The 26,975-nt window shown below is 41.6% G+C and overlaps 2 protein-coding genes across 4 annotated transcripts in view; both read right to left on the bottom strand.

Moving 5' to 3' along the window:
• Positions 1-6,517, bottom strand: part of STRIP2 (striatin interacting protein 2) — a 48,568-nt gene extending 42,051 nt beyond the window's left edge. Inside the window, exon 1 of the mRNA XM_021699362.1 lies at positions 6,333-6,517. Coding sequence (XP_021555037.1) covers positions 6,333-6,461 — 129 coding nt within the window. The 5' untranslated portion in view covers positions 6,462-6,517. The remainder of the gene's footprint in view (positions 1-6,332) is intronic.
• Positions 6,518-11,085: 4,568 nt separating this feature from the next.
• The window catches only part of AHCYL2 (adenosylhomocysteinase like 2), a 164,669-nt gene continuing 148,779 nt past the window's right edge, over positions 11,086-26,975 (bottom strand). For all 3 annotated transcript variants that reach the window (XM_021699279.1, XM_044920293.1, XM_021699280.1), the window contains exons 11-17: positions 26,463-26,533; positions 24,260-24,354; positions 17,922-18,020; positions 16,163-16,231; positions 15,977-16,055; positions 14,575-14,695; positions 11,086-14,145 (exon numbers count right to left, since the gene is read on the bottom strand). In XM_021699279.1, coding sequence (XP_021554954.1) covers positions 14,139-14,145; positions 14,575-14,695; positions 15,977-16,055; positions 16,163-16,231; positions 17,922-18,020; positions 24,260-24,354; positions 26,463-26,533 — 541 coding nt within the window. In that variant the 3' untranslated portion in view covers positions 11,086-14,138. The remainder of the gene's footprint in view (positions 14,146-14,574; positions 14,696-15,976; positions 16,056-16,162; positions 16,232-17,921; positions 18,021-24,259; positions 24,355-26,462; positions 26,534-26,975) is intronic.

The following is a 26,975-nucleotide window of genomic DNA, read 5'->3' as shown; positions in this document are numbered from 1 at the left end:
GGCTCAGTACAGGGCAGGGCTGAAGGTTCCTATATAAAATCAGAAAATCTGGGTAAAGGGTAGGATTGTGACCAGATATGAAAGCTACGCAATCTGTGCCTGTATCTGACCTACATAAACATGGACCTGAAGAGCATGTAGCTGATTTCTAGAACAATGAGATGAACTAAAACAAAAGAGGTGAGCTGGATTCTAATTTCAGCTATATCATTAACCCACTGTATGACTTTGGGCAAATCTCGTTTTTTGGATCATAGTTCATTTATTTAAAAAAAAAAAAAAGTCCCTCAGCTCTAGTGTTCCACAACTTTAGGACTGTCAAATAAGGTAGTATTTCTACTCCAACTTGGTTTTTTTTTTTTTTTTTTGTAAAGATTTTATTTATTTGGCAGAGCAACAGCGAGAGAGGGAACACAAGCAGGGGGAGTGGGAGAGGGAGAAGCAGGCTTCCCACTGAGCAGGGAGCCCGATGCGATGCGGGGCTTGATCCCAGGACCCTGGGATCATGACCTGAGCCGAAGGCAGATACTTAACAACTGAGCCACCCAGGCGCCCCTACTCCAAGTTGTTTTAAAGCTAGATTTCCTATGATGTTGTATGTATAAATTTATTAATACTATATAAAAATATTTTAATGTGATCCCACCCCCTAACCTCTTTAAGCATTTTAGAGTTATTTCCTACCAGCATACATTATATATGAATTTAAAAATTTTTGAATCTCAGCTATCACCTATTGAAATCTTGAGCAAGTCACTTAACCTGTCTGTGCCTCAGTGTGGTATAAAAAATGTATTTGGTCTTTGATCCTGCTCCAGGCACAGAGCTCCTAAAACCTCTGAAATTTCCTGATAGAAGTGTAATTCATAAGCCCCAGTCAACAATACTTGAGTTTATGCTAATGAGATGACTCCTGGTGAGCCTTTAAGAGTTTCAGGGCTCGCCCCACACCCAGAGAGGGGAGGAAGCTGATGATTGAGTTCAAACAGTGGCCAATGGTTTAATCAACCATGCCTAGGTAATGAAACTCCATAAAAGCCCTAAAACAATGAGGTTTGGGTACACCAAAGTGCTAGAAGGGTGAAACCTAGAGGGTGTTCAATCTCTGCACCATCTCACCCCCATGCCTTCTTCTTTGCCTTTCTTCATTTGGCTATTCTTGAGTTGTATCCTTTATAACAAAATTGTAATCATAAGCAGAACAGTTTTTTAAATTCTGTGAGTCACTGTAGCAAATTATGGAATCTGGGGATGGCGGGGTTAGGGGTGGGGGTGGTCATGGAACCTCTGAATTTACAGTTGGCCAGGTAGAAGTGCGTGTAGCCTGGGGGCCCCAGGTGTGGCTGGCATCTGAAATGGGGACTGTCTTATGAGACTGAGCCCTTAACTTGTGGGGTCTGTGCTAACTACAGATAGTGTCAGAACTGAATTGGTGCCAGGGAATTATCGGAAAACGAAGTGCTCAGTTTTCTTATCTGTAAAATGAAGATAATTCATAGGGTCATTATAAGGACTCAGTGAGTTAATAGAGAAAAAGCATTTAGCACACTACCCAGCACTTGGTAGTACTATGTAGATGGTTACAGTACTTTGTTGTTTGTTTGTTATTTTATTTACTTATTTGAGAGAGAGAGAGAGAGCACTGGAGCAGAGGGGAGGGGTAGAGGGAGAGGGAGAAGCAGACTCCTAGCTGAGCAGGGAGGCGGATGTGGGACTCATCTCAGGGTCCTGGGATCATGACCTGAGCTGAAGGCAGATGCTTAACCAACTTAGCCACCCAGGCGCCCGGTTATACTACTTTGAACTTTACCTACTGTACTTAAAATTTTAATATTATATTATAAAGGCATTATTCTCATATTATCATGACTATCATTTTAAACAGCTAAGTGTACAGCTAAGTGGACAGATAACTGGTTTTCTTAACCAGTTCTCTATTGTTGAACATTTAAGTTGTTTTTAAATTTTTTTTTTTTACTATATGTATGAAGCTGTGATACACTTATAATTTTTTTCATATTTAGGAACTTTCCTAAGGATAGATTCTTTTTTTTCAACTAAGGATAGATTCTTGAAAAGGAAATGAATTGCATCAAACCTTATGAATGAATACTTGTATGGTTCTTTGTATATGACAAGTTGTTTTCCAAAACCACTTTATCAATTTACACTGCCATCAATGCAAATCATATTTAAATCCACTATAGCAAAGCTTTCCAAATACTTCCGGGTTACAGAGACCAAAAAAAAAAAAAAAAAAAGGTGGAGGGTGGGAATGACATTAGGTAGTTCTGATAAGTAGAGACTTAAAAACCTTTTTAAAATATATATTTCAAAAAAGGATAGTTTAATACTCCCAAAATGAGGACACAATATTAGAATAAAAGAGTCATTAACAGCATGTTTTTCAAAGTTTTTGGATTGTAAATCAAAGAATAAATAAACTTTACATTACGTCCCAACACACACACACAAAACTGGACCAAAGTTTAACAAAATAGTATCACTATTACTATATGTGATGTAGATATTTTCTATTATTCTATTTCTTTAAAAAAAAAGTTGGTATCAACTCACAGATTACCCCCTACGTTTGAAAAACACTGTTTTAAATTGCATACATCCTTCAGCAGGGCCAAGAGCCAGCATCCCGGTGACAAGATGTCACATGTTCCCTGCTATGATGTGACCAGAAGGACAGTCACCTCTGCGGTCTTCTACCTGAAAGGCCAGAATCTCACCTTATGTCAGACCCTGAATGAAGGAGGCTCACTGAGAAATTCTCACAGCCCACAGCAGGCTCAAAATAACTGGGGCCCGAAAAGGACGCCTGAGGGAAACAGCCTTGCATCAGTCAAAGGACCAATGTTGCTTCCATAGTTTGGACAAAGGCACTGTGGAAACCTGAGGAGCTGACATCAGGGGAAACTGAGCAAGGGGTACAAGAGCCCTTTGCACCATCTCTGCAACATCTCTGTAAACCTAAAATCACTCTAAAGTAAAAAGTCTAGTAAAAAAAATAATAAATTGCATAATCCTTTATTTATTTATTAAGTAAGCTCTACACCCAACATGGGACTTGAACTAATGATCCAGAGATCAAGAGTTTGAATGCTCTACCAACTGAGCCAGCCAGGCACCCCAAATTGCATACATCCTTTAAATTTATTGTATTGAACTACATTTTATGAAAAATTCACTTTAATGCCCCGAATTTTCCTCAATTTGCCACAAACCAGTAAAACTTTGTCAAGGACTTTGGAAACCAATTAAACAAAGGGATCTGGCTAAAGAGGCCTGAGGTGAATTATTTGGTTAAGAATCTTCTTATTAAGGGGTGCTTGGGAGGCTCAGTCAGTTAAACCACCAACTCTTGGTTTCGGCTCAGGTAGTGATCTCAGGGTCCTGGGATCCAGCCCCATGTGGAGCCCTGCATCAGGCTCTGCGCTCAGTGGGATGTCTGCTTGTGGAATCTGTCTCTCCCTCTGCCACTCAGTTTGTGCTCGTCCACGCATGCTCTCTCTCTCTCAAATAAATAAATCTTTTAAAAAAAGAATCTTCTTATTAAGTAAATAATTATTCTCTAGCTTCCTATTTTCCTTGGGATGTTCATACACTAAGCCACTCGGAGAGGGTAGGTCAACTAGAGTCCCTTACAAACACAATGATGGATGAGGACGCTCTCTTGAATCGCGCCAACAGTAATTCTCTTCCAGTAATCCTTTAGAAGCACAAGAGGTCAGGGGGAAAGACAAAAACAAAACCATCTCCTCTGAGGACTGTATTCCACAGGAAAGCAAACGGAGGGAAGGAAGGAAAGGCAGATAGTCATCTAAGTCTGGCACCTGAGTGTTGTGGTGATAGGGAATGTACTGACAGGTAAAAAGCAGCTTTCCTGCTGCAGTGGAAGGTGGAGGAAAGCTAATCTTTCCAGCCAGCCTTTTGGCAGGCAATGAGCCCAGATGGAGAGGATCACTGCAGTTGTCCATTTCCAAGCATAAAAAGTGCAGCTGCAGACAACCAGGAGGTAAAACTGTGGGGCAGGTGGAAAGCTCTGAGTCTCTGGATACTGAATTCACTGGCAAAAGGAAAGTACTATCAGAGTCCCTTTCTTGAAGGAAGACTTGATAGGCAGGGAAAAGGCCTCCTACATCCTTTTTTTGTTTTTTTAAGGTTTTATTTATTCATTAGAGAGAGAGAAAGACAGAGAGAGCACAAGCAAGAGGAGAGGCAGAGGGAGAGGGAGAAGAGAGGGAGGAGAAGCTGCAAACTGAGTTGGGAGCCTGACATGGGGCTCGATCCCAGGACGTGGAGATCACAACCGGAGCTGAAGGCAGCTGCTCAACCATCTGAGCCACCCAGGCACCTCTCCTACTTCAGTTTTAATTCCCCCTAAATTGGTTTCATTCTGAAACCAATTATTTTATTTACTTGCATATTGTCTGTCTCTCTACCCTGACTAGGATGTTTGCTCCACAGAGCAAAGACCTTGTCTTGTTCACCACTGTATTCCTAACACCTAAACAGTGCTGGGTATGTAGGAAGGACTCAATAATTTTTGAATCAATGAATGACCCACCATCTCTCCCCCAAAAATACATTTAAGCAAGAACAACGTCTCTATGGGGGAATGAGGCACAGGGTGCCCTAAAACACCAGATTCAGGGGTGCCTGGGTTGAGTATCCATCTCTTGGGTTCCTCTCCAGTGGTGATCTCATGTGTTATGGGATAGAGCCCTGCATGGGGCTCCATGCTCAGCAGGGAGTCTGCTTGGGGATTCTCTCTCTCGAAAATAAATAAATGAATCTTAAATAAATAAAATAAAATAAAATAAAAGGCCAGATTCATATTGAGTCAGGGAAGGAGATGATGTGGACAGAACCCTAATCTAGCTAGCAAGACAGTAAGGCTAATCTCTGCCTCCGAAAGGTGGTGTGACTCTGGGCCAGTCTTTTCATCTCCTCCACTTCTCTTTTTTAGAAAATGTGATGGATTCCTCCTTGTCTGTATCAAAATGGAAAACATATAAGAAATCCCTTTGGAAACTGTGATATACTTCAAATGGCAAACCATTGCTGGGACAAGTTAGACCTGGCTTCTAGTACCAGCTCTGGCCCTGTGAGCTACTATATGTACTGACCAATTACATGCCCTCTGCCTGAACTGAATTAAACATTTGACATTCAGTTATCTCACTTGGCTTTATCACAACCTTCTGAGGTAGGTAGTATTAACCTCATTTTACAGATGAAGAAATGAGCTCAGAGAGGTTTGGCAATTTGCCAAAAGTCACACAGTAAATGGTAGGGCTAGGATTCAAAACCGGGTCTGACTGACCTCAAAGCTTGGCGCTCCTGGCCACTATGCCAGATGTATGCTCCTGGTCAAGTTACTTCTGTCTCTTACTTCTGTAAAACAAGGGGCTAAAACAGATGATCTATACAGATCCTTCCACATCTGACATTTTGTGGTCTATTCTGTGTGTGTGTGTGTGTGTGTGTGTGTGTTCTATTCTCCTGATCCCCACTCACATCCAATTCTACTCTTGGCTAGTTGATGGAAACTGGCTGGTGAGGGGGTAGGGGACTAATAATTCACTCCTTTCATCCTCCTAGTTAGCATTTCTTTTCAGAAGAAGTGACCCAAACATTCATATTCCTATCTGTGGGTTTGTATCCTGGACAGTTCCATCCACTCCCTCCTGTACAGGCCCTGCCTGAATCCTGTCTCATTAACTCTTACTGGTAGGGGTCCTGAGGTCCGTGGAAGGCACTCCCTAAAAAGCCTGCCAACAACACTCGGGGGGAAGGGGAAGCGCAGAAGTCACTGGGCACATCTGGATCGGATCGCTAGCCCGGGGCTGGGGGGGCGGCTGCCCACACGCCCGCCCCTCTCCACTGCGGCGGGGCTCGGGCCCCCCCCCCCCCCCCCATCCCTCAGGCCAGTCACTTAACCTCTCCGCGGCGCCCGTTTCCCCCGTAAATCTAAAACACGAATCCCCACTTCAAGGGGCTGCTGAGATTAAGTGAGATACATATTTGAAAAGTATCAGGTATACTCGATATCGCGCTACATCTTCGCGCCCCCAGAGGAGAGGCCAGAAGGCGAAGAAGCCCCCGACCCCGCGGCAGGAGACTGGCAGAGAGGGATCAGGGGCTGCAGAGCCCAGAGTCCAGGCTCCTGCGGACCCCGCAGGTGCCCGCTCCAAGGGGCGACCCCGAGCGCACCGGGGGCTCCGGAAGGGGAGGAGAACCGGGCCGAATCACCTTAGCCACCGCTTCCAGCCCGCCGGCGTCTCCCGGCCCCAACTGAAGCTCTCCGGGTTCCTCACCTCCGACTCCCGCCGCTGGCTTCTGAACGCTTCCCGGCCCTTGGGCGCCGCCTGCTTCCCTTTGCCGCCGCCGTTGCCGTTGCTGTTGGTGGACGAGCTCCCGGCCCCGGGCGCCGCGGGGTCCTCCATCCGGCCCTAGTCAGCGGCTCCCCTCAGCGTCTCCGCGCTCTCTGCACGGGGCGACCCGACCACCGCGCTCCGGGAGCCAGGCCCCGCCCCCCCAACAGCTATTGGCTGCGGTCGCGCCCCGCAGCCCCGCCCCGCAGCGCAATTGGTTGTTCGACGGCTCGAAGCGGGACTTGGAGGAGGCGGGGGGCGGGGCTCATTCACGGGATTTCCACCCTCCCTTTTTTTTTTTTTTTTTTTTGTTAAGTCCTGTGGCGTGGCTGGTAGTCTTAGGCTCCGGGGTAGGCTCCGGGCTCCACCTCCCGAATTCTGGGCCTTGAGTTCTGGCAGGTTATCTTTTTGCTTCCCACTCAGCACTCACCCCCTCCCAAATAGCGACCTTTTTGGGGAGCTCTAGTCTCCGCCTCCTGCTCCACTGCAGTCTCCCTTTCCCCATTACCACGGACCTCTATCCCAGCTCCCGCATTAAGCCCCAAGTCCCGTGTCAGTCGCAGGGGAGGCGTGGCAACGCCGGGTAGCCGGGGACACCGCAGGAAACCAGGGACCCGCTCTCTGAGAACTCCTCCCGCCCGGAGGGAGGGCTTGGCTGGGAGATGGTGGGTTGAGGGGTCGGGTGGGGCGTTTTCACTTCGCTGAAATTGCTGGCGCCCTTCAGAGCTGCTCCTGGTCATCTTTCTCCTCCGAAGTGGGGCACCTTCCTCAGGTGTGAGCTAGGGAGAAATGTTGAATGGAGAGCAAGCACCCACCTGCTCCCCAGTCCTTTCCTTCATTCCTCTAAGATCCTTCCTAAGGGCTCGATACAAAGGAGGCGATAAAAAGCGGTTCACAGTAAATATTTAAGCTGTCTGGGTTGGTAATTAGAAGCCCCAAACAAGGAGCCTGAGGGGCATGGGTGGAACAAAATGGGTGGGATTGGGGGAATTGTTGAGCTACCACTTTGTTCCAGGCATTGCACTAGACACTTTCCAGATACCACATGGTATTTCACTCTGACAGGTTGTTTTCACTAATCTTGTATTACTGTTGAGAAAACCAGGACTCAAAGATTACTCCTTGCAGTTCCCAAGGTATCATATTCTATCTTGTTTCAATGTCTTGCAGTTCTTTCTCTCTGGAAAAAACTTTCTGCTCTTCTAAGTGCTAACTTCTATTGTTCCGTGAAGATTCTATTTCGTTATTACCTCCTCTTCCAGAAAGCCTTCCTTTGACCCTTCTCAACCCACTCAGGCTGTGTTGGAGTCATACCAAGTCTGCTTGGATTCAAAATTCTTATATTTTCTACTATATCCCCAAAGTAAGAGGCTGAATTATTCCCCCTTCCTATATCTTAGGAATAGCTCTCTTTTCTTAATAATACATTTTTTTAAATTTTATTTTTAAGTAATCTCTACACCTAACGTGGAGCTCGAACTTACCATCTTGAGATCACAAGTTGCACGTGCCACCGACTAAGTGAACCAGGCACCCCAACTCTGTTTCTTTCTTAACCATATCTCTCCCTCGTACTTTGCTGTGCTAGTCAGTAGGTGACAGATCAAGGCAGAGTTGAAAAAGAGAACTCCTTGGAGCTTTCTCAGTTCCTTTCTCTTCTATTCCCAACATCTCCTTACTGTATCCACCCAACCATTTTCCCTTTCCTCTCCCATCCCCTGCAAACTGAATATAAGTTCCTTCAAAGTAAGGCCAAGTTTTGTTCATTTTGTAAATCTCATATGTGTTTGTTTAACACAGGGTTTCTGTAATACTGACTGAAAAGTTATTTGTTGTAAGGAGCTGTCCCATGCGTGTAGGAATCCCTGACCTCTCCATACTAGATGTCAGTATTAGTAACCTCCCCCAAGTTGTGACAACCAAAAGTATCTCCAGATATTGCAAAATGTTCCCTGAGGAGCAAAATCTTCTGCAGTTGAGACCTACTGGTTTAACAGAATTGAATTGATGTGAATTTCCAAGGAAGTCCATGGCTCAAGGCCTAAACTATTTGATTTTGGAATTTTTTTCAGGGTAATATTTGTTAAACTCTAAGATTCACACTCCTGCTTTCAAATTCACAACCCACGCCTAGCTCATCACAGCTGCAGTGTGGTAAACCTGCCACAGCACAGCCCATTGGCGTTTCTTAATAAAAGAATTAATTATTCTGTCTTCCTCTTCCCAATTCCTATCCTCCTAACAATCAGAGTTCTAGGATTGACAGGCCCAGAACTTCGTATTTCTTTTGTGAGCCTAGTCAATCAGTAGGATTCTCAAACAGTGGTGGCAGATAGGAGTGGCCAGTTTTGAGGCTTTGTTCCTTTTCCAGTCTATTCCTTGGGCAAAGGAACAAAGCCTCAAACCGGCTTCAAATGGGAGTAGGACTGAGGACAGCTTTCAAGTCTCCTCTGGCCTCTATGCAAAGCCAATTGCTGAGCCTGGAGCTCCATCTGACTTCACTTTCAGAGAAGGGGTTTGAAAAACTGGTGTTAGGGAGATTGCAAAGAATCAACACAAGAGACCTCAATCCATTATCTTTTCCAAAACCCAGTGGAATGGGAGACAGTAAAGACCAGACATTTGTCTGCTCCTTATAGGCCCAGACTTTCAGAGCTTGTCATAAGGAAGAAGACATCTGGAAAACAATTCCTGGAAGAGGTAACAAGAAACCACAGACTAACTGAGAACTTTGAAACTATAGGCCATGGACTTGGCACACACTGAACTTTTTAAAGTGTATTTGTCAACAAAGATGTGATAGCCATCAATACCCTTGACCACAGAGGCATCCACATATATAGCTGGGAGCTAATTAGGGGCTAGTCTACAAGTTTTTCCACCTTGCAGAGATGGCTCCAGTACTGAGTTATTTTTAAATCAACACTACCACTTTTCCTTGTCCCAAAACTCAGGCATTTTGGGGCTGCTAGCAGAGGGTTGGAGATATAAATAGGTATAGTTACAAGGACTGAACATATCCTCTTCCCCATATAAGCACTCAACGTTAATCCATGGAGGTCAGATACCAGATTAAATAGAGAGCACCTGTTACAGAGAGCACTTAAAAATAAGATGCAGAAAAGTCTTACAATACTTAATTTTTGAGGACGTTGGGCAGCCAGGATGATGTAGTAGAAAAAGGACAGAATATCTTCCTCTCCTATCAATGGCACAGGCAACAGAGGCTGTGGGACCCTAGACTGAGATAAGGAATTGATGCTTATGTAGCACATGGTGTGTGCCAGGTTTTTGAGCAGCATTTTAAAAATTAAATCAGGTCTTTAAATCCTTGCCCTAGGAGACAAGCATTAACCATTTCATAGGCAGGAGAACTAAGGCTCCGAGTGGTTGGTTATATTATATATATATTATATATGTATATATATATATATATACATATATATATAATATATATATCAAATTATACAACTTGTAAATGGAAGAGCTGGTCAAATGAGCCTGACTCAAAGTCCAATCTCTTTCCATACAGACCACAAGCTAGAGAGATTGCACAACCCTTGGTAGTCAGGGCTTACCCTATGAGCTTGAAAATAAGACCCAGGCACCCAAGCGCCCATCTTTCACAGAAGAGGACTCAAGCCCTGCTCTAAGGGGGTGAAACTGCCAGCTGGCTCACAGGCTTCATTGCTAGCCGCTGCATTCTCCATCTCCTCGACTGGAGTGGCACCAGCTTTGAGCCCTTACCAACTGCCCCGACTATTTTAGCTCTTAGTTTAGATAAACACAAGTCAAAGTAGCAGAAGATTCTGAGAGGGAAGAAAACATCTTGCATACAGGAAGAACTAGGTTAGGCTGTCAACTAAGAAAAGTGGCTATCAGAAAGCTACTCAAAAATGGCCACTCTACTGGCAGTTGAGAAAGAAGAGGCAGTTGGATTTAATCTTCTAGTTACTGATTTAGTCAGGCAAAAGCTGACTTGGAGACAAAACTCTGCCAGATTATTTCTTCCATTTGGTTGGATGTAGTCAGGTTCTGGGTGTCAGGGCCCTTTAATCCCAAACCATGGATTCTGGCTTCCTGTGCTCTCCAGCTAAGGGCAGCACAGAGAGGATTTGGGGGACCTAGAACCAGATGTTTCTCTGCCTTAGGCCTATACTTCTCAACTCCCCAGGGTGATGCTTCTTTTCTTTTTTTAAAAGATTTTATTTATTTATTTGAGAAAATGTGTGTGCATGTAGTGGGGTGGGGAGAGACAGAGAGAGAGAAAGAGAGCATGAGCAGGGGGGCAGAGAGGGGCAGAGGGAGAGGGAGAAGCAGACTCCCCGCTGAGCAGGGAGCCCGATGTGGGGCTTGATCCCAGGACCCTGGGATCATGACCTGAGCCGAAGGCAGATGCTTAACTAACTGAGCCACCTAGTTGCCCCTCCAGGGTGATGGTTCTGAGAAAGCAGGTTCTTTACACACATAACCAGGGGGCAGGTTGGGGGTAAGATATTAGTGGAATGGCCCACCATGGCATAAGGGACCCAAGGCTAAGGCCATTTAAACACGCCTATTGGTAGCTGCTTTTGGTAAGATGCTTTTTACATCCTTGCCCTGCAGCAGGCTTTCCAGCCCTTTGCCCAGAAACATCTCTCATCTCTGAATTCGTAGTTCACAGAAGCAAGGAATACTCTCAAGACAAGAATCCATTTTAAGAATATTTTATTTATCTTTTGAGATTACATAGTCATTATTGCTGATCTAATACAATCACTTAGACATAAAGATTTCCAAGAGCCTCTCAGAAATGGCGATCCTTAGAGGTTTTATTTCCTTTCAGTAAGATGACAATGAGAACTAGATGATTATATATATAATATATATATTATATATATAGTTTAGTTTATCGTCTACGTAGAATTTGCTGGTGTTGCCTATTTTCTTTCCGTAATTTTCCTTTATTAAAAAAGCATAATGCAACAATGCATTTTGATTTCTTTTTTTTTAAAACCATGACAAAGTTAATTTTGAGAAAACCACAGGAGCAGCAATTTCAGATCTGTTCAGAGAAAAGCCAAGCAGCAAAAAAGCTTTGCAGGAGTATGTGGCCATGGGGAACCGTGCTCATACGGGAGGGTAGGATGAGGAGGTAGGAGGGCAGACAGAATGTAGACCAGATACCTCTTTTCTTTTTTAATGAGAAAAAAAACCAACCCTGATTTTCCATTAAGTAGGCAAAAAAGACCTTGAAAACTAGCACAAATTCATCGTAGAGAAAACAGTAAGTATCCCCACCTGCCAGGGCCATATACAAACAGATAATTAGTCTTCTTTCCCATGTTTCCAGATACCTAAGATGCATCTCAGGTGAGAGCTTGAGGGAAGAAGATACATTTGTTCTGATTCCAAGGGTAGAGGGAATGACCAAATTCCAACATTAAGGTAGAACCCAGATACTCAGGAGGCCTGGGCCTCCTACTTCTTAATGGTTGCTGACATGGGGTCCCCAGAGACAAAGGAAAAGAGGTCATCTGAAACTCAGAGGCAAATATCTCACCATGGGCAACAACATTGGCAACCTAACCTAGAGGCCTAAGGTGACTCCTTTTTTATTTGGAATGGGTCTCTTTACTATAGCAAGGCAGGGTATGCTCTGTCAGGATCAGTACATAGTAATGCTCCTCCACAGAAAGCCAGGCTTTACTGAGAAACAGCAGGTTATGATTTTTGGCTTAAGAACATAACAGGCTAGAGTTCAAATATCTGCCTAATGGAATCTGCCCTTGATATGAGTTACAAAGATCTGTATCTTTGTACAAAAGAGATCCAATTAATTAATACAAAACTCAGAACTGGGTAGGCAAAAGGAAGAACTGAGTGGCCTAGTGGAATTTTCAGCATTTATGATCTTTCTCATGAAAGAATATAGCCGTGTATGTGGCACTTTTCCAGTATGTGCTAAGACATACAGCCTCTGAGGAACCAGACGTTATGGGCTGAGGCTATATACTATTTAATGAGGCAAATAGCCATTTACCCAAAGCCCACCTCCCTACCTTCAAAAGGAAGATCACTTCCAGATTAGCTCTGAAAGTATATGTGAAGACCAGGAGAAGTTGAAGAAGGTGGAGGTAGGAGAGGAGAATCAGGGTGGTAAGGTTATAGTGATCCTGGGTGGTCTGGTGATGTTTCCTTGAGTCACCTTGGTCGTGAGACTATGAGGCAGACCAGGGTAGGAAAAAAAATGGGAAAAGAAACAAACAAACAAACAGACCTGAGAGTGTTAAAGAAGGTTGTCAGGTGGGAAAGAGACTCGCTTCATTCAGGCTTTCTAGGGCCACTCCAGACTTTAACTCTTAGAACCAGTCTGGTCCCAATGAAACCCTTAAGACCAACAGGTCAGTCTCCAAAAGGTATCCAACTCTTACGTGGGACATAAAATTTCAGGCTGCTCACATTACTAGTTTTTTGTAATGTTAGAGTTACTCAAGAAACCACCTCTGAAATATAGAATCCTAAGATGGAAGAGGTAAGAATATAAAAATATATCCCAGTAGAGAAGAAAAACCGCAGACTAAGTCAGAGACACCAGATGTCAGTTTCATCAATGGCAATGGCCAAAGAAATGAATGTCTGAGGAGGTTCAAACTAGTCAAACTAGCTTTAATCATCTGGACACAGTTTACAGTGTCATCTCTGTGTAGCTTAGCCAGTTAAGCTGCAAAGCCCTTCCCAGGAGACAAACAAATATATTCTGCTTCTTTAGAATGTCAGGCTGTGGGCCTGAATGGCCTGTACCACTTCCAAAGCCCTATACTCCCAAATCCATTGGAAAGTACATCTTTCCCTGCTCATTTTCAAAAGCAGTTTAGGCAATAAAAGGAAATTTCAGGAAGCAGAGTTTCACAACAAGCTCTCCTTTTCTGAGACAGTGCCAGTCTAGAGGGAACTTCCCGGGAAACTGTTCAGTTAAATGACAAGTAAAACTATGGGCCCCAGTGGGGCTGGCCCTCACCTCCTGGGCAGAGGTTAGGTGGGTTACAAAGATGGCAAAAAAAAGATGTCTAACAAACACCAAAGCTGCTGAGGAAATAATGGAGGCACATTCCTCTTGGAACCAGAAAGTGTTAAAACAGACGTGAATATTCAAGGAAGAAAGGGATCCTGGGTAAGGAAGGAGACTCCCAGTAAGCACAGGCATAGCTAAGTTCTTGGTGTAGCTTGCTGAAGCCATAACACTCCATCCTTCCTAGTCATTTTATAAAGAAGGCAGTGATAGTGATGGTCAAGGCTGGGAACCCAGGCCATGTTAATTCAGTGGTTTCCAAAAGGCCTCACCCGGGGAAGGGCCAAAGCTGAGAAAGGCCGCTGCTGAAAATTTATTCCAGAAAACCCCAGAGAACAAGGAGTCTGGAATCCCTGGACTAACTCCTGAACCTGGACAAGAGACAAATGACCACTGCTGAGGATTCCAAGTCAATGGGGAATGATGCAGAAGATGCACTGGGAAGGATTACCCCATATCTTTCCTTCCTCAGCCTGTCCTTTGTGGCTCTCACAGCCCTCAGGGCAGTAACCACACTCTGGGCCAAGGCAACAGGCACAGGATTCTAGATTTTAATAAATAAATAACCTAACATATAGGGTGAGCACGGCAGGCAGCTGATTGGAGAAGCAGCTTGCTGGGTTCTTTCCTGTGTAGGAGTGGAGAAAAGACTTGGAGTTCTATTCCTTAAAACTTCTTCTGGCTTGAATTACAGGAACTTAATACCTAGAGGGAGAAAGAAAGATGAGACTGTGATGTTATCAGTTTGTGAGGATGCTGGGACATGAAGAGCCCACCTAAAGGTATATAGCAGCAGGGAGGCAGGGACTTTTCTGGAGTGTAGGATGAGGGCAGATACGTGGAGGTGCTTTTTCACATCAGTGAAAAAGACCAGTATTTCTCCATAAAGAGGTAAAAATCGTATCAAGAAGATGAAATGGAAAAAGGCAAATTCAGAAAAGGGAACACTATGTAGTGCCTGGAGAAGGCCTCAAAGAGTCCTTTGGGGGTGGCAGTGAGGGGGAGTAGATTTATTTTTCTGAGTTCATGTAAATGTGAAAGATGCAAAGTCCAATTCCAGTGCAGAAAGCTCTTTTCTACCCAGGCTTCCCTGTTTTCGGGGCGGCGGGTGGGGGGAGGGTGGCGGCAAGGCACCTGTAGTAATTAGGCTTGAAGGGCCCATTCTTGTTGAGTCCCAGATACTTGGCCTGTTCATCCGTCAGCTCTGTCAGGTGGGCATCAAAAGTGGGCAGGTGTAGGCTCGCCACATACTCATCTGGAACAGACCACAGAAGCCCTGGTATAAACATTCATGCGTCTTGTCTTGCTGTTCTCTCCAGGCTAGGCCTTAAAAAGTTGGAAGATACCTTCTAATTCCCAGAACTGAAAGAAAAATGCTCAACTGGCTCACTGGCCCAGAATTCTAAGGAGTAGCTGCTTGAGTTTAAAGCCAAGTGTTTTTCAAAGCCAGAACACTTCTTTTTTGCTAGCTGTCTCGTCCTTGAAGCTTTCCTTCTCCCCAGAAAGGAAGGGAGATATGAAAGAAGCAATAGTCCTTAGCATCTAAAAGGATGGGGTAGCAGGGGACTAAAAAATGGGAAACTTGAACTTCACTTCTGCCTTACACTCTATACTTCGGGTTACTCTGAAAAACAAACACCTGAGGATATTGGAAAGGAATGTCTAATAATGACACTACACTGTTTGCTTTGCTTTTAGTACCCTTAGTTCTTATGGGTTTCTGTTTACATTCTATTACCTGAATACATATTATTCAGAATTTCATGTAATTTTCTAAGTATTTGTTTGGTCTTCCTAACTTCATTATACATTCAGTCAAAACATAGACTGTTCTATTTCTTTTATATCCTTCCAAAGGATATATTAAAGGGAAAATATGTCAACTTCTAACAGTTGCTATGCATCTAGGGCTAAAGCAGAACAAAACTAGAAGCTGATTTATTCTCTGATCTTTGCCTCAGGAGTTTATAAACACACTGTATTAGTTCAGGTGCTTGAGGCAGGTTCTTTAAAAATTCAAGACAGTTTAATGTTTCTCTTATATGAAACACCCACATAACTAGTCTAACAGAAGCTATGCAGTCTTTCCTTTGGCCTGGACAATGAGGTCAGAGTGAGAAGATGTAGTATGAGAAGTTTTCTTGGTCTGAGGAAAGTCTGGAAGGGGCTATGTAGCAGCCTAGAAATGGAATAAGTCAGATGTCACAAGGTAGAAGATGAGTCCTCTTTGTTAGGGGAAGATTTTTTTCCTCCTTTGAGGTTCTTGCATATAAGATACTTTAAGACAGAAAATCCTTAAAATTCACAGGCAGGTAAACCAAGTCATAGCAATATGTAATGATTTCAATAGGGCAACTCATGTGGAAAATGTGATAAATCCACTAGGAAGGGAACATAGGAATCCTAGCTCCTACTTTGCAAGATACAGACATCATTTTTTCTCCCTATCCATAAGAAATTTAGCGCCCCAAAGTTCATTTAGCCTCTGACTCTGAACTACTTTGGTAAGGATGGGGATGGAAGAGCACATGCTTACCCATTTTCTTGGGCAACAGGTAGACATCCTGCTTATAACGACCCTCAGGAGCATTGTAAAGCTCTATCAAGGCAAGAGCCTAGAAAAGCAGAGAGATGGATGCTGATGTGCCATAATATCAAGTGAAACCCTTGATGGTCTAATGACCCTTTCCAGCCCACTGCTTTCCCCCTCTGGTGGCCCTACCTGAGTAGTAGCGGTGATTGAGAGCACAAATGTAGGCACTGTGGAGCAGCTTAGGTTCAGCAGACGGCCCTAGAGAGCAAGGGTTAAGACACAGATGGGTTAGGACAAAGTCTCTAGCCTTTGAGGAGTGAGGGACGAGCACAACTGCCATTTTCCAAATACCTCGCAACTACCATTGCTGGATAAAAAGCAGGGGTTCAATAAATAGGAATGAATTGATTGACATTTAAGTGGAATTAAAAAATTCTGGAAAATTTGATGAAGGTAATAGATAAAAGATCTCTGGGATTATGTAAAAAGGGATAGAGATGGTCACATGATACTGAGGCTTATGCCAAGGAAGGGCATATTTCTCTTGAATTTTCTACTTTCTACAACAGAATATCTTCCTTCTGAGGTATTGGCATTCCTTTGGAAGACTGTTGTAAACAAGGATGTAGTCAAATCCAAGGGCAACACCTCCAGGTTGTGAGGGGAGATACTTTTGGATTTAGGAAGCTGTGATTTCTGTGCTTCTTCCTTAGTTTGGTTCTCCTGAATTCAAGGGTATCCTTGTATTTTTACTGGGTGACTCAGAGAATACAAGAGGTAGAGACTACTGGAGAATGCTATCCTTTCCTATTTTGTTTCCCAGGAAGCCTGACCACTTTTTTTGCTCAAACATAGTAGCCAAAACCAACTGTGGTGCTTGCTTTTGTCACCAAAATTACTAGATGGGACCTCCCAGGGCCACTGGAAACAAGTCACCAGACAGCTGGCTGATATCAAAGCAATTAATGAATATTTAACAACCTGCCCATCCCTTCCCTGGTATACACTCCTTTCTTGTGAAGAAATAATCCAGTCCCTTTACAGATGCCCTAAAGTATTTGAGAAGGTGGGATAAGGTGAAAAAAGAGAAAGAGAACAGTAAGGATACTCAAACATAAATTTAAGGGTCCCTAGGTGAAGATGGTATTATCGTTTACATTTTCATATTCAGTTTCTTTACTTAAAAAAAAAAAGGAAAGAAAACTGACAGAATATCAAAACTCGAGGAAAGTATTATTAATCTCTTGTTATTTTGGTATCTTTCTCCAAAGAAGAGAAACTATCAAGGTCAGAACAGGGGGCACATCAATATTGCTGTCAGGAATCTAAGACTAGGGAAGAGAAGCTTTCAAGAAAGGAAAAGTGGCCAAACATTGACATGGAAGGCTAAGTGGAATGAAAATGAAGAATAAGTCTGAGCCAGAAGAAGCGAGGATGGGGAAATATTAATCACACAACCCATATATAGTTGGGTACCTACTACACATCTGGCTCAATTCAGAGGAATGGTCACTCAAAAACATGGAATCTATCAGCAAAGACAGGACCTTCCCAGAGCTTGCCTAAGACAGTTTAGTAACTGTCAGGAATATCTGCTTTGTGCTTACTGATTAAGCCATCCCACAAATGACATTATCTCTTTATAAGCATCAGTCAAAGTGGCATTGGTTCTATCTGTTAATTCTTCCACAGTAATAGTCATTATCTGACTCAACCTTTGGAGTGACACAGAGAGACAGGATAATTGGTGAAAAGTAAGGAACCAAAATAGTTTCTTAATTGCTGAATGAAAAGATCCTTCACAATTAGATGTAAAATCCAGTGGTAAAGTAGTTCATCTTGTGCTAAAGAGGAGCTGAAAATATAAGAGAACATGTGGAGGAGGGGACCTGGGTATTGCAGTCTCTCCTGCCAGGGGTGAATTTCTCTTACCAGTCTCAGGTCTTACCTCTGCCAGCAATACTATCCTCTTGCCATCAGGCCATATTACATGGTCAACTTGGGATCTCACTCGCTCCCAGGTCAGTTCTGGTGTCCGCAGACTTGCCTGGAACACATACAGCAAGCACATCATCAGCCATGACTTGTCCCACTGCATGTATGGAAAGATGTTGAAGGGAGCCATTTCAAATAGCAAGTTGAAAGGAGCAACCAACATGCCAGACGGAGAATACCTGTCCCGGGTTGGTTAGGACTGTTCCATTTCGGGGAATTTAATCTTAGGCCCAGCCAGGAAGGGATCACTCAGGATGTCATTCCACAACATAGAGTGTACTGCTAAGCACAGTATAAGGTGCTATGGGAAATACAAAAGAAACCACAGACATGGTTTCTGCCTTCAAAAAGCTCATACTTTAGCTGGGGACACAAAACAATGCATATGTGAGGGGGGAAAAAGCCTTTAAAATACTTATAAAGCAACATGCAAACAAGTGCAAATTAATACAGAGCAAACAGAATACATAAGTGCTGAAGAGAAACAGAAAAAAGGAGGATCAGAGCTAAGTGAGATTTGTTAGAGAAGGCTGGTTGTCCTAAATATAGCATGCTGGGGCCCAAGGTTCTGCCTTCATGTCCTCATGTCCCAGGTTCCACCTTCTCAATGACGGTGGGTCACCCTAAAGTTACAGAAGCTTCGTGACCTAAGTGCAAATGTGGGGTAGCCTTTAGAGAAATGCTTAATGGCAGAGTAAAGTTCCCAACAGCTCACCCTCCTTCCATTTCTGTATATATTCCGAGAACAAGAGAGGAAATGTTAAGTTTATTAACAGCAGCAATCAAGTAACAGTCACAGGGTTTAGACTTAAGATAACAACTTCCTTCTTCCAATAGGCCATGCCTAAAATAGAAAGGGAGTCCATATTCTGAAACCATCCATTGGCTCAGTTGGTAAAATTGAGAAGTTCTGCCAAACAGCAGTTTTCAGACAAATAGAGAAACACTTTAGTTATACAATAATCATTTGCTGAGTACATATTATATTCCAGGCAGTGTAGTAAAGGACACTATTATAGATGAGACTGTGGACTCCTCTACTAGACTGTGAGCTATGTATGGACAGGGACTGTATCATCTTTTCATTACCAATCTAGTGGGAAAGACAGACATAATTATATTTCAGTATATTTAGGACTATATTAATGATCTAGACCATTTCTTTATTAGGTAGATGAGAAATAGAAAATGTCTTGAGATTTCAAGTTTCATAATTTCATTCAATCTTTATCTAAAGAGCAATTTGGTAGTAGCTAACAAATTTTTATATGTACTTAATCTCTGACCAATCAGTTTCACCTTTAGGGCTCCATCCTATAGAAACACTTGCTCAAGTTCAGAATTGTAAGTGCCCAAGAATGTTCAATCCAGTGTTATTTATAATAGCAAAAAATGTAATTTAATAAGGGAATGGCTAAGTAAATCCAGATAATCTCATACAATGGAATATTATGCAATTCTTATATAAAAAAAGTAGATCTGTATGCGTTAACATGAAAACCATTCATTATTATTAAGTGAAAAAATAAAGTTGCAGAACAATATACTAGAACCCCAATTTTGTAAATGTTCTACTTCCTTCTTTAAACATATTTACCTTGCTTGAATTTTTATACTAAGCAAGTATTACTTTAAAGTTAGAATTAAGATTTTTTTAATAAATAAACACTGTTTAAAAAGAATTTAAACAAATAGACCACTTTGGGAAGTTAAGGATATACAAAGTAAATCCCTTAGCCTTTAGAAATAACAACATGGAGGGCAATAACCATGTAGAGCCAAAAGATATTGCTTGGTGACACTGGTATTTAAAGTAGTTCAGGTTCTTAGTGTCTCACACTCTTAATCTTCCAGAGGACAAGCAATCTTGGTGATTGGGAGTAAAAAGGTGACACCATGATAAAAGGAGTCTTCTGTCTTAGGAAGTCTTCCCTGGGAGAAAAAGATAATGGTGGAATCAAAGAAGGGACACTTCTTATGAACATCATAAAATGATCAATGCTTTGTTGAGGCAGTGTGCTGGAACACTGGAATGGTTGTGCTGCTAGCAAAAGACCTGAGGTCAGTTAAAACAGGGTTTGAAGAGGAACTAAGTCACATTATCTCTAGCACTGTCCAGGCAGCTCCCATAACCTAGTAAGTTTATCAGACAGTTACACTTCTTGAGAGAAGGATTTCCTATGACCAGCACAGTTTTGTAAGAATTTCTCTTAAAGGGGGTGCCTGGGTTGGCTCAGTCAGTTAAGCACCCGATGCTTGATTTTGGCTCAGGTCATGATCTCAGGGTCACGAGATCCAGCCCTGAATCCAGCTCCACACGGAGTCTGCTTGAGATTCTTTCTCCCTCTCCCTTTCCCTCTGCCCCTCCCCCTGCACATGTATTCTCTCTCTCTCAAATAAATAATCTTTAAAAAATTCTCTTAAAAACATCCCAATGTCTTTTCTGTTGATTTATAATCACTAAGCAATCTACCAGGAAAAAGGTTCCTTACTGTGACTGTGTTCCCAAACAAGGGGTACATCTCACTGTAAATAATTAGCTTGCACAAACTGGTATTACATGATTTTGGATAGTGCGTATCAATTTTTTTTCAGGGAGAACAACTGTGGTTCTAGTCCTGCAAAGTGCAGAGTCAATAGCAAGTCCCAGGTTCTAATTCTTTTGCTGGCAAAAGCTTTTAAAGTATGTATACATAATGGTTTAGCCACTTGAATTTTGAAGCTTACAATCACACTGGCCATCTATGTGATGCATATGGGTAGGCAGGTCTGTTTTCAAGAGAAAAGGAAACATGTGAAAGAAAGACATGGCCAAAAGGCAGCTAAGAGCACAATCCCTATCACAGGTTCCCTAAGTAGTCATAGCATTAATATCTCTCAGAAAAAACTGCAGTTTTCTAAATGACCAACTCTTTTGACGAGATATTCCTTTCTAGAAATGCAGCAGTCAACATCTCAAGGTTAGGTAAAACTATAAATTCCCACACACCAAAAAAAAACACAAAAAACTAAAAACGCTTACATTTTTGGTTGCTAAAAATATCTGGAAAAATTTACTGAATCATTCACTTTCACCATTTCACTGAGATAACTTATAGAGACTTTCTTCTTTTTCACTCTCTACATCCAAGCCATCTAGCAAATCCCAATTGCCCTACCTTCACAATACATCACCTCCACTCCTTACCCACGTCATCTGAGCTACCACCTTCTATCACTGGAAATACTGAGAGAGCCTCCTATTATGCCCCCTATCACTACTCAAGCTCCAGAAATGATTTCTTTATTCCACAGCCAGAGTAATCTGTTAAAATCTGACAAATCAGATTTTGTCAGTCACCTGGTCTAAACTTTCCCATTGGAATGGCTTCCTCTTTTTTTTTTTTTTTTTTAAGTAATCTCTATGCCCAATGTGGGGCTTGAACTCAGGACCGAGATCAAGAGTTGCATGCTCTGGGGCACCTGGGTGGCTCAGATGGTTAAGTGTCTGCCTTCGGCTTGGGTCATGATCCCAGGGTCCTGGGATCGAGCCCCACGTCTGGCTCCTGGCTCAGCGGGGAGCCTGCTTCTCCCTCTGCTTCTCCCTCTCCTTCTCCCCCTGCTCGTGCTCTCTCTCTTTCTCTGTATCTCTGTGTCTCGAATGAATAAATAAAATCTTTAAAGAAAAAAAAAGAGTTGTGTGCTCTACTGACTGAGCCAGCCAGGCGCCCATGGAATGGCTTCCAACAGCTTCCCTTATAACCAGAATAAAATCCGAAGTCCTCATTGTGGCCTACAAACACCTACATAACCCACTACCCTCCTTTAGCTGCCTCTTATTCTCATCCCTGTGCCCATTCTGTTCTTGCCACAATGGCCTCTTTTCTGTTCCTCAAACATCAAGCACTTTTCTACCTTAGCGTCTTTTACACACCATTCTCTCTGAATAGAATGCTCGGATGGCTTATTCCTTCAACTCATTTTGTTCAAATGTTATCTCCTCAAAGAGACCTTCCTTGATCACTTTAACTAAAATATCATTCTCAATGTCCCCACCTTGCTGTTTTTCTTCAATACTAGGCACTAACTGATGAAACTATTTGTTTATTGTCTGTGTCCTGCACTAGAATATAAGTGCCACAAGAGCAGGGATGTTCTTCACTATTTCTTCAGCCAATAAATACTCAGCACAGAACAGACCAATCATCAGTACAAATTAAATAGTGAATGAACATTCTGGTTTCAGTTATTAGTTGAGTTTGCTATTTCCTTAAATTTCATTTTCTATGTCCTGTGACATTATCACCAAAGGTTGAGTAACTTAACTTTTCTGAAGCCCTTCTGAGCCTCTCCCTTTCTGGATCATTTAGTTTAGTCATATACTTTGTGCAAAGAAGAGCACAAAGAGCGCCTTGGCTAGTGTTGGTGCCAGATATAGGGAGCTCCCTAGCAATACCTGCAAAACTAGGTCTAGTACCAACACAGCAGCCAGGGTGATCCTTTTCCTTTTAAAATAAAAGTCATCCTTTTAAAATAGAAGTCAGATTATTACAAATCTGGCAATGGCACCCTATTTCTCTCAGACTATAATCAGGAGTTCTTACAATGGCCTATGAGACCCCAGAAGATCTGGCTCATTCCTTCTTTGACCTTATTTTCCACTCTTCCCTGATCCATGCTCATTCTGCTCCAACCACACTGGCCTCATTGTTGATCCTCAAACAGACTAGGTACACTCCTGCCTTAGGGCATTTGCTCTGACTGTTCACAAAATGTTTTTCACCTAAAAATCCACATGGCTACTCAAGCTCCTCTAAAATGTAAGCTCTTTGAGGGCAGGAATCTTTGCCTGTTTTGTTCACTGACTCCAAGCATATACAACAGCACTTGGCATATAGCAATCACACAATAAATATTTATGATTGAAGGTAGAGGAGTCTCCTAGCCTTTATCCTGAGAGATTACTTATGTCTGGATTGCTTTAGAGGACAGATTACCATCACAATTCAAAGCTTACCTAGAAATCATGAGGAGGTAATAGTACAATGTACAGGAAAACAAAACAAAACAAAAACTGGACTGGAAGTAAAAAAAACCCTTAATTTTGTGCTCCAATTTCATTTTTGAATCAATGTATATGACTGAACAATGGACTTAAGTTCTTGGTTTTCCAATTGAAAATCAGGAATAAGAATAATGCCTTGTGGGATAGTCAAGAGGATGAAATGAGATAAAGTAAAAATATAAAAATTACACAATTACATTTGGAATTGTTTTTATTTAAGAACTGAAGGGTTTAGGAGAGAAAATTCCTTCCCCCTTCCCTTACTTAGAAGATTTCTCTTTAGTTATCAGAGCATGACTATTTCCCTTAAGCTTTTCCCATTTGGGGGCTCTCTAAGCAGATTAATTTGGAAAAGGACAATCATGTGCTAGACAGTTTTAGAAATATTAATATCTTTGACTGTTTAGTAAAAGGGCAGTATGGCACATAAGTGAAACTTAACCAAAAAAAAAAAAAAAAAAAACCAAACCAAAACCATTCAGTATTTAAATTTCAATACTGAAAAAAAGAAATTATTCATTAGAAGGAAAATAATCTGATAAGACAAAAGTAATGGAGCCATGCCACTCAGAAAGCTCAGGGGTAGAAGTAGGCTTTGCTAGGTTGTTTTCCCAGCTATTTTTAATAACAGAAGAATAGAGCACAGTTAAAAAGAGAAACCATTTAAAATAGATATTATCCAACAGACTCTCAATATATCAACTGATCCTTACCTGGCAATGCTGAAGCTCAATCAGAGCAGCCCTCAGGGCAGATGAAAGCATGCTTTGCTTGAGCCATTTACCCAGAGAGAAATACAGTTGTGCCAGAAAAATGCCATAAAAATTTAAAACCAGAGTGAAAGTCAAACTGAGAGATACTTTGGTAAGTCTGAAAAGAAATAAATAATACTTCTATTAACTATTACTTGGGCGATGTAGTAGGACCAAGTGTTATGTTGGATTGGATAATTTTAGGGTGAATATATAATCAAATCAGAGAACCAAAGCAATAGATAAAATGGCTTATAGTGTAAGTAGGTATCAAGCTTGAGTGGAAGAAAATCATCATTTGAAACGATTGAGATGAAGAAGCTTTATGGTATCCATAAGCATAGATCATAGGGCTAGTAAGTGAACAGACTGTGGACAGTTCTGCTAGGACACTCCTGTTTAGGATGGCTGGTGACTCTTCTCTTTCCTCTTCCAGTTTATATTTCTTGGGAAGGAGAGAAAAAAAGCCCCCAATAATGAATTACTTAATCTTACCACGTCAATCTCTGTGTTGGAATGTCCCATGTTACAAACGATGCAGCTATTTTTCATACGGTCCAAGTGCTCTCTGGTTACCACATTCTTGTTACCTTAAAAATAGAGGAGAGATCCACATGAAAAGAAATGAAGTTGGACCCCTACTTCACACCATATGTGAAATTTAACTTGTCCTAAATGTAAGAGCTAAAGCTAGAAAACTCTTAGGAGAACATAGGAATAAATCTTTGTGTTCTTGGGTTAGGCAATGGTTTCTTAGATATAACACCTAAAGTACAAGCAACCAAAGAAAAAATAAACTTGTGCTGCAAATGATATAATCAAGAAAGTGAAAAGACAACCCACGAATGGGACAAAATATTTGCAAATCATATAACTGATAAGGGACTTGTATCCAAAATTTATAAAGAACTCTTACAACTCAATAATAAAAAGGCAAATAACCCAATTTAAAAATGAGCAAAGGATCTGAATAGACATTTCTCAAAACAAGAAGTACAAAAGATGTGTCAATATGTACATGAAAAGATGTTCAACATTATTAGTCATTAGGGAAATGCAAATCAAAACCACAATGAGGAGTGTACTGGCTCAGTTGGTGGAGTGTGTGACTCTTGATCTTGGGGTTGTGAGTTTGAGCCCCATATTGGGTGTAGAGATTATTTGGATAAAAATCTTGAAAAAACAAAACCACAGTGAAACACCATTTCACACCTACTAGGACAGCTATACTAAAACAACAGACAATAACAAGTGTTGGCAAGGATGTGGAAAAATTGTAACCCCTATACATTCTTGGTGGGATTGTAAAATGGTGCCGTCTATTTGGAAAAGCTTGGCAATTCCTCAAAATATTAAAAGTAGAGTTATCATCATATGATCCAGCAATTCCTAGGAATATATAGGTAGGTAAATATTCACGATGATGGAAAACATGTTTGCAGAAAAACACTGTACACAACGTTCATAGCAACATTATTCAAAATAGACAAAAAGTGAAAACAACCCAAGTGTCTACCAACCAATGAACTGATAAACAAAATGTGGTATTATCCTTAAAATGAAATATAATTCAGCAGTAAAAAGGAATGAAATATCAACACATACTACCATATGGATGAACCTCGAAAACACTATGCTAAGTGAAAAAAGCCAGTCACAAAAGACCACATACTGTAGGAGCCCATTGATATGAAATAGGCAAATCTATAGAAACAGAGAAATTAATGGTTGCTTAGGGCTGGAGAAAGGTAGAGTGAAAGAATGAGGACTAACTGCTAATGGTATGGGATTTCTTTTTTGGGGTGATGAAGTTTCTGGAATCAGACATTGTACAACTTCACTAAAAACCACTGAACTATATACTTTAAAAGGGTAAATTTTATGGTATGTGAATTATATCTCAATAAAAAAATTAGATGGTGGTGATGGTTGTATGATCCTGTGAATTTGCTAGAAAATACTGAAAGGTACACTTAAAATGAGTGAAATGTATGGTTTGTGAATCACATCTCTTAAGCTATAAAAAAAAAAGACATAAGGGGGTTGATGTGAAGCAAGAACAGTTTCTTATGGTCCCTCTTCTCTGTCCCCATCTCACCCTGAGGCTACAAATATATTTTTACTCTTAAATATTCTGATTTTCCCCCTCTAAAATATAATTACAAGTAAAAACCAGTGTTCTAGCAGTTTATGGTCCCACCATAAAGACAAAGTATCTCAGTCCAAGGAAACTAGCCATTTCTGCATATTCCCCTCTAAAACTCCAATCTACCTCTTTGGGAATTAATACAACTGCCTTTCCCACTTTCTCTAACTATGAATTTTGCTCTAGGCCTGCTTTAATTACAGAGACTAGAGAGAAATATACTTTACTTTTGGAAGTAAAATAAAAAACCAAATGTACAAGTATAAGGTCTGGTTTCCCAAATAAAACTTCTCTCTAGTCATCTCTTTGGTAGTTGAGATGGATGGAGATACAGAACAGTTAAAGAAACTTTCCTCTAGGGATGACCTAGATGGTATATACTTTTGGTCAGAGTTCTAAAGAGGTGGGAAGAACGTGAAAGATTGACTGGTTTTGTAGACCTCTGTATCTGGCTTTTCGAGTTTGGTTTTATTCATACATTTCCGGTCATTTTTCACTTTTTCCATGAAAGCATTCCCAAGTGCCACTCCATTGTATATGTCAAAATCATACCTGTACAGGTAATAACAATATCCACTTGCCGGATGACCTCATTTAATTTCACCAGTCGAAATCCGTCCATACTGTAAAAATAAAGCATGATCAATTAACCTGATAATAGGCAATTGGGAGCCTTTTGCTACAGAACCTCAAAAGCTATTACCAAGTTCCTTCAGTACCTACACTGTCACTCCTTGATATAGCTAGATTATTCTTAGCAGTGAAAAATTCAAACCATCTCCTCAGTTCATACAGGACAGAAATAAAGGGTTTTTTTTTGCACCACTGCAACTTAATTCTTCCTGAAAATAGAGAGCCAGGGGTTACCTGAGATTTCCAAACAGAGTTTCTAGAAAGTGCAATTTAGCCCCTGAATCTTACCCCATTGAAACTACTCTCCCCGAGATCAACAATCTTCTGAATACAAAAAAAAAACCCCACAAAAAACAAAAACAGACTCTTACATCATTTAATTTCCTACATTAAACATTATTTACCTTCTTAAAACTATACTCCTTGGAGCCC

Source organism: Neomonachus schauinslandi, chromosome 12, assembly GCF_002201575.2.
Source record: "Neomonachus schauinslandi chromosome 12, ASM220157v2, whole genome shotgun sequence".
Taxonomy (NCBI): Eukaryota; Metazoa; Chordata; class Mammalia; order Carnivora; family Phocidae; genus Neomonachus; species Neomonachus schauinslandi.
Note: the sequence above shows the minus strand (reverse complement) of the source record. Positions and strands in the feature narration are given on the sequence as shown.